Source organism: Dama dama, chromosome 33 (assembly GCF_033118175.1).
Source record: "Dama dama isolate Ldn47 chromosome 33, ASM3311817v1, whole genome shotgun sequence".
Classification (NCBI taxonomy): domain Eukaryota; kingdom Metazoa; phylum Chordata; class Mammalia; order Artiodactyla; family Cervidae; genus Dama; species Dama dama.
The window spans coordinates 38834571-38849614 of record NC_083713.1 but is presented as its reverse complement, the minus strand read 5'-3'; the positions used below and the strand labels follow the sequence as shown (position 1 = coordinate 38849614).

Below are 15044 nucleotides of genomic sequence, written 5' to 3'. Positions count from 1 at the left end.
CAGTTAGGTCTTCCTGTTATATACTTTTATGGAACTGTCTAACTCTCCATCACTTATGCCAAAGTTGTAAATTAGAGTTATTTTCCTGGTTGATTTACTAATGTTTTGTCCCCTCTAGCCTATAAGCTGTAAAAAGAGAAGGGACTGTATTTGTTTTTCCTCACCACTGAGTTGCATATATGCAACACAGTTAAATGGAATGAATGAAAAAAGTGCTAAGAATTTGAATAATTTAAAAAAGGAGAGCATTTTCTTTAAAGGAAGAACTATGCTATGCATGAAATGAAACACTGGCTAATCTAAAACTAGATGGTACCAAACACTAGCTAATCTAAAACTAGATGGTCTTGAATATTCATTGGAAGGACTGATGCTGAAACTGAAACTCCAATACTTTAAACCAACTCATTGGAAAACACCTTGATGTTGGGAAAGATTGAAGGCGGGAGAAGAAGGGGATGACAGAGGATGAGATGGTTGGATGGCATCACCGACTCGATGGACATGAGTTTGAGTTAGCTCCGGGAGTTGGTGATGGACAGGGAGGCCTGGTGTGCTGCAGTCCATGGGGTCGCTAAGAGTTGGACACGACTGAGCGACTGAACTGAACTGAACTGAACTGAGATGGTACAAAGCAGCCATCACCACTAAATCCAGGTCCTTGAAGAAAACATATAAGTAGAAGCACAATAGTAATCTGATACACACATACACACAAAGAATGTCTTCCTCTTATACACAGCTCTGCTGTGCCAAATTTCTTACATGACTCACTCTTCCTGGCATAATCCCTGGTCAAGCCTCTTTTACATCATCAAACATGAAGAAAATAATGTGTGAGACATGAGAAAAGCCACAATTTCTGCTATCTCAGTTTTGAAACTCTTAATAGTAAATAGTCAACAATAGTAAATAGTAAATAGTCAAGGATTTTCTTTTCCTTAGAAATAATCAGTAAGAATTAGTCCTAGGAACTGACAAGCAAGAAGCAAAGTTTAGTGAAACATATTGATGTTTATTTAGAACTCTGAAGTGAGTAATGTCTGTCATTGCTGTCTCCCAATTTTCCTTCTGTAGCTTTTTTTGTTAGTCAGAACTATCCCCACTGGGCTTTCCACACTTCCCAACCATTAATTCTCCTATTTCCAGCTTTTCTAATGATCTTATAAACTCACTTATTCTAAAGTGGAGGTGACAGATGAGGCAACCTCAGAAAGTGTTCCCATAAAAAACGTACAGGAAAGTGTTGAGGCAAAGGAATGAGACTCTAGCAGTGGGATTTTAGCCATTAACATGCAGGGGAGGGCACTGTGGGTGGGAAGGCACACCTGGGAACCCTGAAATCTCGTTCTGTAACGGGTCACTTCTCATGAAGCCTGCTGTGACCATATCCTTAGTAATCAAATCCTCTGAATGGTTCCAAGACTCAATTGTACAACTGCTGCATTGCTGGGCAAGTTTGACTGCACATTAGAATAACCAAGGGAGCTTTTAAAAAATGCTAATGCCTGGATCCATGCAGATCAATTAAATCAGAATCTTTAGGATGTCACCTGCACCTTGATATTTTTAGAAAGCTTACCCGGTGATTCTAAGTATTTAAACAGAGCAAAACCACTAATCTAGCCATTAGTTATCAATAAAGATTAAAAATAGCCCCTGAGCTGCACAGGGGTGTTTTAATCCTGCTCCATAGTTAGCCTCAGAAAGCCCTTCTTCCCTCGTGATTGCGTTTGTGTTTTACTCATGCACCTTCCTATTCTTTCAAAGGAAGCATTCAGTTCCTCTTTTTGCCCTAGGTCTGCAGCACCATTACTGTACCTTGCCTGTGTGTGTATATATTCCTCATGTTTACACTCAAGGAAACATGGAATAGAGCTAATCTGTGTAGATAAGAAAGTTTAGGAAAAGGACAATGGCCAAAAACTACCATTGTAAGCTTCTAAGGCTTTTTTCTGTAATACCAAGTATATGACTTGTTATGATTTGCCTTAAAATATTCTTTATTTATACATGGGAGGAATTATGATTAGTAGCTAGAAGAGTTTTGCTCACACTTTGGGACCTCTCACTCTCTGGATCAAAAATGTGACTTTGAGGCAAGGAAGGCATTCCTTTATGGTGGTTCCCTTCAGAGCACTCTATGATGTACTTGTTTTAATAGTTGTAAAAAAGTTTCAGGTATAAGAATTAACTAAAAATGGACTAAAACCTAAATATAAAAGCTAAAACTATAAAGCTTTTAGAAGAAAACATAAGTTAGAACTTGTGACCTTAGATTTAGCAACATATCCTGAGATATGACACCAACAGTGTGAGCAACAGAAGAAAAATTAGGTAAATTGGACTTCATTAAAATTAAAAACTTGTATACATCAAAGGACATTATCAATAAAGTAAAAAGACAACCTAAAGAATGAGAGAAAATATCTATAAAACATATATCTGATAAGTGTTTTATATCTAGATTATATAAAGACCTCCTACAACTCTATAACAAAAAGACAACCCAAATAAAAAGTGGGCAAAGGAGTTGAACAGACGTTTTTCAAAGAAAATATACAAATGGTCAATAAGCACATGAGAAGATGCCCAGCATCATTAGTCATGAGGGAAATGCAAATCAAAATGACAATGAGATAACACTAGACTAGTATTGGCAGTAATCAAAAACATGGGTAATAAGTATTTTCAAGGATGTGGAAATATTGCTAGCATACACTGTTGGCAGGATTATAAAATGGTTCAACCATTGTGAAAAACAGTTTGCTGGTTCTTCAAAAAGTTAAACACAGAATTAGCATATGATGTAGCAATTCCACTCCTAGGTATATACCTCAAAGAAGTGAAAACAGGGACTCCAGTAGATCCTTGTGTATGCCAATGTTCATAGCAGATTTATTCATTGAAGTCCATCAACAGATGAATAGATAAACAAAATGTGGCATGGAATATTAAGTCATAAAAGGAATGAAGTTCTGATGCATGCTATAACATGGGTGAACCTTGAAAGCATTATGCTAAGTTATATAGGTCTACCACAAAAGGGCAAATGTTATATGAGTTCATTTATCTGAATTATCTAGAATAGGCAAATTCATAGAGATGGAAAATAGATTAGAGCTTACCATGGGCTGCAGGGGACTTCCGTGGTGGCTCAGATGGTAAAGAATCCGCCTGCAATGTGGGAGACCCAGGTTTGATCCCTGGGTCAGGAAGATTGCCTGGAAAAGGGCATAGCAACCCACTCCAGTATTATTGCCTGGAGAATTCCATAGACAGAGGAGCCTGGTGGGCTGCAATCCATGGGGTCGCAAAGAATTGGACACAACTGAGCGTCTAATGCTTTCTTTCACTTTATGGGCTGGAAGGGATAGGGAATTGGGAGGTATTGCTTAGCCAGTTATAGAGTTTCTGTCTGGGAGGATGATAAGCTTTGGAAACAGAAGTGATGGCTGAACAACATTGTGGGTGTAATTAATGCCATGAACTGTACACTTAAAAATGGCTTAAATAGCATATTTTACGTTATATATTTTACTAAAATAAAGTAACCTAAAAACTAATTGTCAAAGGTTGTAATAAAAAACTTAGTAATACTCAAGTCCTATTGAATATTTGGCATTTTGTCATATTGAAATGTATATGTAATTTACTAGAAATATTTTATAGTTTGAAAAATAAGAAGCAGACTGAAAGTTTCAATTATTTTTTAAAGATATTTATTTATTCATTTATTTGGCTGCACTGGGTCTTAGTTGCGGCATGTAGGATCTAGTTCCCTGACCAGGGATCAAACCCAGGCCCTCTGCACTGGGAATGTGGAGTCAGCCACTGGACCATCAGGGAAGTCTCTCGACTATCAAAAGCAGTATATTTCAATACTATATAACATTTTAGAGAACGACTATGTTATTTTAGAAAATATCTCACACTGCCACTGGACCGATCGTGTCACAGAGCTAAGGTGATTTGGTAATTCTTAAGAACTTATATGAAGTGGCATCTGTAGGGAGGGGACAATACTCAGCGTCAGAAAATCTGAGGTTGATTCTCAGCCCGAGACTTATTGCTGTAAGTTTCAAGAAAAAACTACACAACGTTATAAGCCTCAGTCTTCTCATATGTAAGATGGTATCATTGTCCTGTGTATTTTAAAAATTCAATAAAAAAGATACACACACACACATACATATATGTATGTATATATGTAATTGCCAGCAGAAACAGCTACAAGGTGGGAGAAACTCAAATGTCCATTGATGGATAAGTGGAAAAACAAAATGTGTTCTGTACATATAATGGAATATTATTCAGTCTTCAAGAGGAAGGAAATTCTGACACTTGCTGCAATATGGGTGAGCCTGGAGGACACTGTCCTAAGTGAAACAAGCCGGTTACAAAAGGACAAGTACTATATGATTCCAATCATGTGTGGTATTTGAAGCTGTCAAATTAATAAAGACAAAGTAAAGTAGTGGTTGCCAGGGGCTGTGAAGAGGGAGAGTGAGAGGCTGTTGTTTAATGGGTTTAGAGTTTCAGTTTTACAAGAGCCAAAAAGGTCTGCAGAGTCATTGCACAGCAACGTGCATATGGTGGTGGTTTAAGTCGCGAAGTCGTGTCTGACTCTTGCGACCCCATGAACTGTAGCCCCCCAGGCTTCTCTGTCCATGGGATTTTCCAGGCAAGAATACTGGAGTGGATTGCCATTTCCTTCTCCAGGGGATCTTCCCGACCCAGGAATCAAACCCAGGTCTTCTGCATTGCAGGCAGATTCTTTACCGACTGAGCTATGAGGGAAGCATGTACTTAACACTAAAAATGATTAAGATGGTAAATTCTATGTTATGTGAATTTGGCCACAATTAAAAATATCAGTCCCAAATATGTATGTGCTCAGTAAATATGTACTAAATACAAATGACCTCGTAACAAATGAGAGGAAGATCGCAAGGGAGAGAATGCCCTGCCAATGTAACTAAACATATAGACTGAAAATTGCCCATGCTGGAGGAGCAATTTCATATTAGTATGTGAAATTATGACACAGTTTGAGCTTTTTAATTATCAAAGAGTTAAACATTTATAATTTGAGATGCATTTTAATTACTTCCACCTAAGGCCTATACAGTTATTTTATTTTAAAACAAGGAGTGGAGGGGAAGTTTCAGCCCTAATTGGAGACAGTATCAGAAATAATAAATCTGGCTTACAATATCCCCACTGGCCACTTAAAAAAATAAGAAAAAAATTCAACTCTGCATGGAAGCACCAGCTTTATGAGGCTCAAGACAAAGTTGACTGAGCCACGTTATTAGCTGGTCAATTCACAAGGCGTGTAGAGCTCTGTGTGAGCTCCAGGCAGAAAGACACAAAAGAGGAAAACAGTCTGGGCCCTCTGGAGTTGACAGCTCATTTGGGAACATGGCCTAGATACACACACACACACACACACACACACACGTGTGCATGCACGCACATCACACCTAAATTAAATAGTCATACAGCACAATGAATGACAATGTCAGTAGCAAAAACTGAGTATATAAATGAAGTGTGGTGTCAAAGCTGTTTTTGACAAAACCTTCTTGTTTCAAGAGATCTGTCCCTAAATAGAAAACTTCTCAAATCCCTTGAAAATTGAGAATTTTCCATTGAAAATTGTGACAAAAAAATTCCAGGTCCAATGGACAACTCATGGTTTTTCAAAGCCAGGCCCACTTTCGATTACATTCTAAAATTAACATCTACAAAAGAAAAACAAAAGCAACTTTTTAAAAACAAGTTTACCTTATAGTCAAAATATAACCATCCTTTGGGACATGTTCCATGTTGTTTTGGAATATCTTTCTTTTTTTCTATGACCCAAACCTTTTTTCGCTTACAGATGCTAGGCATAGAAATTGAACACTCTTCACTAGCCCAGAGACCTGGAGGAGAAAATGGTTAGGAATGATAGGAAATAATGGTTACTCTGTAGGAATTCTGTAATGGTCAATTTTTTTTTATGACTGCTTTGGTTTACCATACTTTTCTAAATCTGGAAATTGAACTATATTTAACTACTAACTATAGAGTTCTCTGTGACAAGAGCTAACTGGGCAAAATGCCAAATCAGTAATTCTAACTTAAGAATGTAGAAATTTTGCAAATACAAGAAAAATGCAAACAAATACTGGAAATGAAATCACAGCACTGTTGAAAGTTTTAAGAACATTTGACTTGTTTAACAAAGGATATTTTTGTAGAGTAATATTTTTGTTTTACTAAGAGTGCAAGCTTTAATCAGTTGTTGTCATGTGAGACTGAGGGCCTGCTATTTCCAGATGTCCTAATTTTTAATAAAAGCCAGAAAATATGAATTTTTGAAAGATTAAGATAAATAAATATTCTTTGTTTTAAAGTATTCCACCTCAAGGTAAAAAGAGGGGAAAGATTCTAAAATAATAGATGATCATTTCTATTCTAATTCTTAAAAATATAATAATTTTGAAAAAATTTTTAGAAAAAATAACTCAGGAACTTCCAAGGAAGAAGCACTTTTCAACACTGACCCTTGAACAAAACACACAGTTTTAGAGACATGCCCTCAGGAAGATGTATCCCAAAGTCCTCAGCCTCTTAGAAAATAATTAGAAAATCTTTATTTTCAGAGTAAAGGTTATAGAATGTATTTCATTAGCATTCAAGTCATAAGTTCCAGAATAGGACAAGGATGCATGTAAACTGCAAGGGAAGATTCTGTTTTCTAGTGTGAGGGGTATGAGCCAAAAAGATATTGGCGTTTTGAAGGAGGGGCTGGAATGCTATTTTCAATTCAGATTAGCTGCTATTCTTCCAGAATCACAAACAGCCTTTCTGTAGGCTGTTGTGACACCTGCTGGCAAAAGCGAGCTGATTAACAGCATGGTTTTTCCTCTCCTTTCTCTGCAGTTGGCCCCTAAGCCAGAGATCGCTTTCCATGTTTTTACTTCTCCTGACTTGGGAGGATCTGTTAGGAACATCATTACCTTTTATTGGATAGAAAGAGGAATGGATATTAGTGGACAATCAACCCCAATAACACTGCACTGATGCATAGAATTAAAAAACCCATCTTAGACATACATATACCTCTAAATCCAACTGACAGAGAGTTGGTGTTCTAAGGCAAGCAGCAATTAAGGCCAAATGTGTAAAAAAACAGACAAGGAATTCAAGGAAAATTTTTCTTAAATGGAAAAAAATTTCAGAGGTTAAAGTTCTGGCCAATTATACACTGGATACTACAAAGAGATTTTTTTTAAATGGGCCCATATTGAAATTTCATAGAAAACAGTATTAGGCAAGTCTTTGACCCATTTCAGTGGGCACATTTTTGGTAGTTTTGGTTCAAGATGAAGGACTTATCTAGATGTAAATTATTTTCAAGAACATGAATGCATGGAACAAGCTATAGGAAACTTAAGACTGATGAAATTAAAGACATGTGGTTGAAAAGCAAAGTAACCAAACAGAACCTTTTCACTGAATTAATGCAATTAAAAGGAGACTTCGAGTCTTCTGAAAATTATGTTTGCATTATAAACCCCAAAATGGAGTAATAAAATAACCTGTTATGGATGAAATGAAGCCACACCTCTGGCTCTCATTACGGCCCATAGGTCTTTCTTTTCCTCTGTCCCAGTTCTGATATGTTACTGGTGATCCATCTCTCCAACTGCAAGAAAATTACGAAATGAAAGGCCTTCTCTCATTCTGCACATTCAGTCTCTAACACCATTTCTGGAGTTCTGGGGTATGGGCTGGAGGCATAATTATTTTATTAAATTAAAAAAAATACTCATGTCTTTAGCTGGGGAAATGAAAATTTATAAGTTAATGTTTGAAAGCCATTCAACAAATTAACCACTAAGATCTAGTCCAATCACTCTGCGAATAAAAAACCTGTCAAATAGGGTTAAATGCAAATTAATCTAGGTCCATACCGAAATTCATCATTGGCTCTTTCTTCTCGAAGTCCAATCCACCAATTTACACCATACTTTGATAGCTATTTAAAAAAGAGAGAGGGAATGTCAGCATTTATTCTACTTGTTTTCCCTTTACACTATTAAGATTAATGGGGTTGCTGTTAATAGCTTTCTATTCTTCAGTATTTTACCCAGTTATTTAAAGAAGAATACACTAAGGCCTAGCATCTTGAGAAAACCTGAAACTTCATTATTCTAAACTACTCCGTCCTCATTATAGAAGAAAATTGGAATCAAATATTTAAAATAATTTTAGTTTCATACATAACTTTGTTACAATGTTTCTTATATATGTGAAAATAAATTTTCTAACTCTCACAGTAGGGATTTATAAAGTAATATTGTAAAGTGAAATAGAATGTGAATTCCTTTTTAAACTAAAAGTTTAGTGACTTATTCTCTCAATGATTTATAAAAATTTCCTGCAAAACCACACTACTTGAAAAACAATTTGAGGCATAAAGACCTCAATAGTAAAAAGAACTTGTATTTTAGGCATTAGTCTGGTTGTAAGTATTAGCACTCTCCCGCATTCAAAAGGAAACTACAGTATAGGACAAAAGAATACTGCAGTATTTCCAGTGTTTGACAACTAGAAAATTATCCTTTCTATATTTTATTAATTTATGCCATTATTTATCACATAGATCTCAGTACAATAAAGAATAAACTTGAAACATCACAGACATGCATGTGCATATACACATTAGACCAGATGTAATACTGGACTTATGACCCAGGAAATTGAAATTCCCTCTTCAACTATAAAGGAAGAAGAGGCATTAAGGATTTCTCTAAGGCCTCTAAATCAATATTCTTTATTGTGTGTGTGCTGTGTGTGAAATGTAACTTAATTTTTTATGCTAAAATCCTGTCAATTTGAAGGCCTTATACATGTAAATTTTCACTTTCATTTCTTCTGTAAAGACTTGGATATGCATTTAAAAATATATGTATATTTTTCCATGTGAATTTCAAGTCATCATACAGCAGAACCTAATAGCTCTCTAACATTCTAATTTATACACGAGTATTTTTACTCCTTAACCAGCGTGGCTGTCTGCCACATCAGCAATTTGTGAATAATGCAAGATGGAGCGACTGTAATTTTGGCTCCCTGAGGTGTTGTTTCATGGACATGTTCTTACATGCTGAATTTAGGCTCCTATTGTCAGCCTTTGGAATGGGTCCATGGAGACTGGCTGTGAACTCAGTGGGAGAACCACAACCATTTCATTCAATCTAAAGAGGTCTCGGGTGCAACAATAGTGGAAATCATGGTCTGATTGTTCATTGCCCCAATTAAGGATCTCTAAAGAAAAATTACAACTACCGCATCTTAAGTGGCATATTTATTACCACCTCAATTATAGCATGGTAATCCTCCACGTGGTACATCACAACCCATTGTGACATGGGACAGAACTTCGTAGGTCAAGTTAGAAAATACTCAGAGTGGAAAAATCCAATGTGAAAAATAGGTGTTGTGAATTTCAGTTTAGGTGTAAAACCACAACAATAAAAGATACTAGTATTCTTTTGTATAAAAAATGTTATACAACAATGGACTTCATAATATCAATTATGTTTTGTTACAAGCATTCATTATAGATAGCATCATATGGAAAGAACACTTACCATAAACAAATAACCCACAGTAATATCCAACATACTAATCTACAAAGCAATATAAGGGAGAACAACCTGTTATCTCTTAAAATGTTTCCATAAAAATAGCAAAACCAAATTATTTTAAGGATTTAAAACACCAGATTTGGGGGGATGACTAGTAGATTTTATATACTTTTGTTAGAAATTTTTTGAAATAGAATTGAAAAAATGAGGGTAAATTGCAATTTTGAAATGCAAATATTTATTGCACAACAGAGCATGACAATATTAGTTCATGTCAAACAACTCATAAAGTGCTCATTGTTTTTATTTTTTTGGCATTGATCTGACTAATAAGATGACTCAAAAAATTTGTTCTCAAACATTCCCTCTGATCATGTCTTGTGGTCTTCTGTTAGTCAAAGAGGAAATTATGCCTCATCACTTTTCCAAGATGGAAACATTCTATTAAAAAAATTCTGCTTCAGCCTTTTAAAAAACTGCATCCAGTTTTCTTTCTCAATAATTAGTTCTTCTACTCCCCAAAAGAATGGTATTTTTGTCTTTCATATTTCTGAGTTACTGTTCTTTGTAGAGAAGCTATACAATACATACGTAACTTTAAAAATATTTAATTACTTCTATTCTTCCTGCAATTATAGGATGGGTGTGCCACAAAAATGAATGGTATGACCCCTACATGTTTAGTTCCTCATCCAGAACTTCTGGACTGACCTAAGAAATGTAGGTTACCATAAATACTACCACTGCCTTGAACAAAAATTGCCTAATAGCTACAAATTATGCAGGAGGAAGAACTGCTTTAGAATTATACAGCATTCTTTTCTCTAAATTGATACCCATTCCCTTTGGCTCCCTTGCCCCATTCTGTGTCTCCCCAATCTTTACCCTCTGATAACTTCCTTCTGTAGCGCACTGTGGTGTTGGATCAGTCAGCCACTCACCTGTAATACTGAAAGAACATTCTGTATCAACATGGTCATAGGCTGGGTAACACTTTTACCATCTAAGACACCACAGGGTTTGTCTGGTTTGGGATCACTAGATCTAATCCTCAACTCTAGATCATGGCATTGGCTAAGCCTTCTTAAATGGCTAAGCCCATGGGGTTTTACTATTCCATTCCATGAGAGGTATTAACTCGGGTATTAATTCCCACTGGCTTCCCAACCACCAAAGACTGAGAGAGTGAATTAAGGAAAAGGTGAAAAGAGAAGAATACAGAGGTTCTCCAAAGACCTAAGCTCTGCTGGAAGGATCAAAGAAGTTCTTCACTGTTCATGTCTGAGACAGAGATGGCAGCTATCATTTGGGGAGGGATTTTATATTATTTTTAATTAATTAAAAAATTGAGGTATAGTTAATTTACAATAGTATATTAGTTTCATGTGTATAACATAGTGATTCAAAATTTTTTACAGATTATACTCCACTAAATTGATTATAAAACAATGGCTATATTTCCCTGTGTATAATATATCCTTGAAGCTTATTTATTTTATACATAGTAGGTTATACTTCTTAATCCTCTACCGTTATCTTGCCCCTCCCTTTTTCTTCTCCCCAGTGATCATCACTAGTTCATTTTCTGTATCTATGAGTTTGTTTCTATTTTGTTATATTCATCATTTGTTTTATTTTTTAGATTCCACATGTAAGTGATACCACACAGTATTTATCTTTCTCTAACTTACTTTATGAAGCACCATACCCTCTTGGTCCATATATGTTGTTGCAAATGGCAAAATTTCATTGTTTTTATGACTAATATTCCACTGTATATATATGACACATCTTTATTCACTTATCTGTTGATGGACACTTAGATTATTTTCCTATCTTGGCTATTGACAAAATGTGGTCCACTGGAGAAGGGAATGGCAAACCACTTCAGTATTCTTGCCTTGAGAACCCCATGAACATGCCTTTTAAAAAGGCAAAAAGATATGACACTGAAAGGAGAACTTCCCAGGTTGGTAGGTGCCCAATATGCTACTGGAGAAGCGCCCAGTAAAGAATGAAGAGGCTGAGCCAAAACAAAAACAACACCCAGTTGTGGATGTGATTGATGACAGAAGTAAAGTCTGATGCTGTAAAGAACAATATTGCATAGGAACCTGGAATGTTAGGTCCATCAGTTAAGGTTTAAATTGGAAGTGGTCAAACAGGAGATGGCAAGAGTGAACATCAACATTTTAGGGATCAGTGAACTAAAATGGACTGGAACGGGCAAATTTAATACAGATGACCATCACATTTACTACTGTGGGCATGAATCCCTTGGAATAAATCTAGGAGGCCTCATAGTCAACAAAAGAGTCCAAAATGCAGTACTTGGGTGCAATCTCAAAAATGACAGAATGATCTCTGTTTGAATCCAAGGCAAACCATTCAATATCACAGTAATCTAAGTCTATGCCCCAATCACTGATGCCAAAGAAGCTGAAGTTGAATGGTTCTATGAGGACCTACAAGACCTTCTAGAACCAACACACAAAAAAGATGTCCTTTTCATCACAGGGGACTGGAATGCAAAAGTACATAGTCAAGAGATACCTGGAGTAACAAGCTAGTTTGGCCTTGCAGTACAAAGTGAAGCAGGAGAAAGACTAACGAATTTTGCCAAGAGAACACACCAGTCAGAGCAAACACCCTCTTCCAACAACACAAGAGAAGACTCTACACATGGATATCACCAGATGGTCAACACCAAAGTCAGACTGATTATCTGCCAAAGATGGAGAGGCTATATATAGTCAGCAAAAACAAGACAGGGAGCTGACTTTGGCTCAGACCATGAACTCCTTATTGCCAAATTCAGACTTAAATTGAAGAAAGTAGGGAAAACCACTAGACAATTCAGGTATGACCTAAATCAAATCCCTTACGTTTATACAGTGGAAGTGAGAAATAGATTCAAGGGATTAGATCTAATAGACAGAGTGCCTGAAGAACTACGGATGGAGGTTCAAAACATTGTATAGGAGGCTGTGATCAAAAACATCCCCAAGAAAAAGAAATGCAAAAAGGCAAAATGGTTGTCTGATGAGGCCTTACAAATAGCTGAGAAAAGAAGAGAATTAAAGGGCCAAGGAGAAAAGGAGAGATATACGCATTTGAATGCAGAGTTCCAAAGAATAGCAAGGAGAGGTAAGAAAGCTTTCCTCAGTGATCAGTGCAAAGAAATAGAGGAAAACAATAGAATGGGAAAGACTAGAGATCTCTTCAAGAAAGTTAGAGATACCAGGGAAACATTTCATACAAAGATGGGCACAGTAAAAGACAGAAATTGTATGGACCTAACAGAAGCAGAAGATATTAAGAAGAGGTGGCAAGAATACACAGAAGAACTATACAAAAAAGATCTTAATGACCCAGATAACCATGATGCTGTGATCACTCACCTAGAGCCAGACATTCTGGAGTGTGAGGTCAAGTGGGCCTTAGGAAGCATCACTATGAGCAAAGCTAGTGGAGGTGATGGAATTCCAGCTGAGCTATTTCTTTTTTTTTTTTTTTCCAGCTGAGCTATTTCAAATCCTAAAAGACAATGCTGTGAAAGTGCTGCACTCAATACGCCAACAAATTTGGAAAACTCAGCAGTGGCCACAGGACTGGAAAAGTCAGTTTTCATTTTAATTACAAAGAAAGGCAATGCCAAAGAATGTTCAAGCTCCCGCTCAGTTGCACTCATCTCACACGCTAGCAAAGTAATGCTCAAAATTCTCCAAGCCAGGCTTCAATAGTACATGAACTGAGAACTTCCAGATATTCAAGCTGGATTTAGAAAAGGCAGAGCAATCAGAGATCAAATTGCCAACATCCGATGGATCATAGAAAAAGTAATATAATTCCAGAAAAACATCTACTTCTGCTTCACTGACTACACTAAAGCTTTTGACTGTGTGAATCATGACAAACTAGAAAATTCTAAAAGAGATGGGAATACCAGACCACCTGACCTGCCTCCTGAGAAATCTGTATGCAGGTCAAGAAGCAACAGTTAGAACCAGACACAGAACAATGGACTGGTTCCACATTGGGAAAAGGGTACGTCAAGGCTCTATATTGTCACCCTGCTTATTTAACTTATATGCAGAGTACAGCATGCAAAATGCCAGGCTGGATGAAGCCCAAGCTGGAATCAAAATTGCTGAGATAAATATCAATAACCTCAGATATGCAGATGACACCACCCTTGTGGCAGAGAGCAAAGAGGAACAAAAGAACTTCTTGATAAAAGTGAAAGAGAGTGAAAAAGCTGGCTTAAAATTCAACATTCACTAACTAGATCATGGCATCCAGTCACATCACTTCATGGCAAATAGATGGGGAAACAGCGGAAGCAGTGACAGACTTTATTTTCTTAGGCTCCAAAATCACTACAGATGGTGACTGCAGCCATGAAATTAAAAGACGCTTGCTTCTTGGAAGAAAAGCTATGACCAACCTAGCTAGCACATTAAAAAAGCAGAGACACTTACTTTGCCCCCAAATGTCCATTTAGTCAAAGCTATGGTTTTTCCAGTAGTCATGTATAGATATGAGAGTTGGACCATAAAGAAAGCTGAGCACCGAAGAATTGATGCTTTTGAACTGTGGTGTTGGAGAAGACTCTTGAGAGTCCCTTGGACTGCAAGGAGATCCAACCTGTCCATCCTAAAGGAGATCAGTCCTGAATATTCATTGGAAGGACTGATACTAAAGTTGAAACTCCAATACTTTGGTCACCTGATGTGAAGAACTGACTCATTTGAAAAGACCCTGATGCTGGGAAAGATTGAAGGCAGGAGGAGAAGGGGACGACAGAGGATGAGATGGTTGGATGGCATCAGTGACTCAATGGACATGAGTTTGAGCAAGCTCCGGGAGTTGGTGATGGACAGAAAAGCCTGGCGTGCTGCAGTCCATGGGGTAGCAAAGAGTGGGACAGGACCGAGCAACTGAATTGAACTAAATGATGAACATTGGGGTGCATGTATCTTTTAAAATTAGTGTATTTACTTTTTTCAGATATATACCTAGGAGTGGACTTGTTGGATTCTTTGAGGAAGCTTTGTGCTGTTTTCCATAGTGGCTGCACCGATTTACATTTCCACTAACAATATACAAGGGCTACTTTTCGGAGGCTGGATTGTTTTAATATAAGGCATATGCTATTCTGCTGCCCACAGAGGTTTTTGAAAATGACCTTTTAAGTCAGATGACTTGGGTTCACTTCCAAATTCCAAATAGCTGCTGTGTAACAAAGTTGTTTCACCTCTTTAGAGTCTTAGCTTCCTCATCTGTAAAATCTGCTGATGACAGACTTCCCACAGGGAGTTCTTAGAAAGATTGAATGCCATTAAACATTAGTGCTTCGCAGTGCTTGACACTGTTACAGTAAGTATTGGCCAATGA

At 37.0% G+C, this 15044-nt stretch overlaps 1 protein-coding gene across 2 annotated transcripts in view; it reads right to left on the bottom strand.

Annotated features, from left to right (window-relative positions):
* The window catches only part of PLA2R1 (phospholipase A2 receptor 1), a 120320-nt gene that overhangs the window by 17408 nt on the left and 87868 nt on the right, over window positions 1-15044 (bottom strand). For both annotated transcript variants that reach the window (XM_061135344.1, XM_061135343.1), the window contains exons 18-20: window positions 7968-8032; window positions 7593-7699; window positions 5791-5930 (exon numbers count right to left, since the gene is read on the bottom strand). In XM_061135344.1, the coding sequence (XP_060991327.1) occupies window positions 5791-5930; window positions 7593-7699; window positions 7968-8032 (312 nt within the window). The remainder of the gene's footprint in view (window positions 1-5790; window positions 5931-7592; window positions 7700-7967; window positions 8033-15044) is intronic.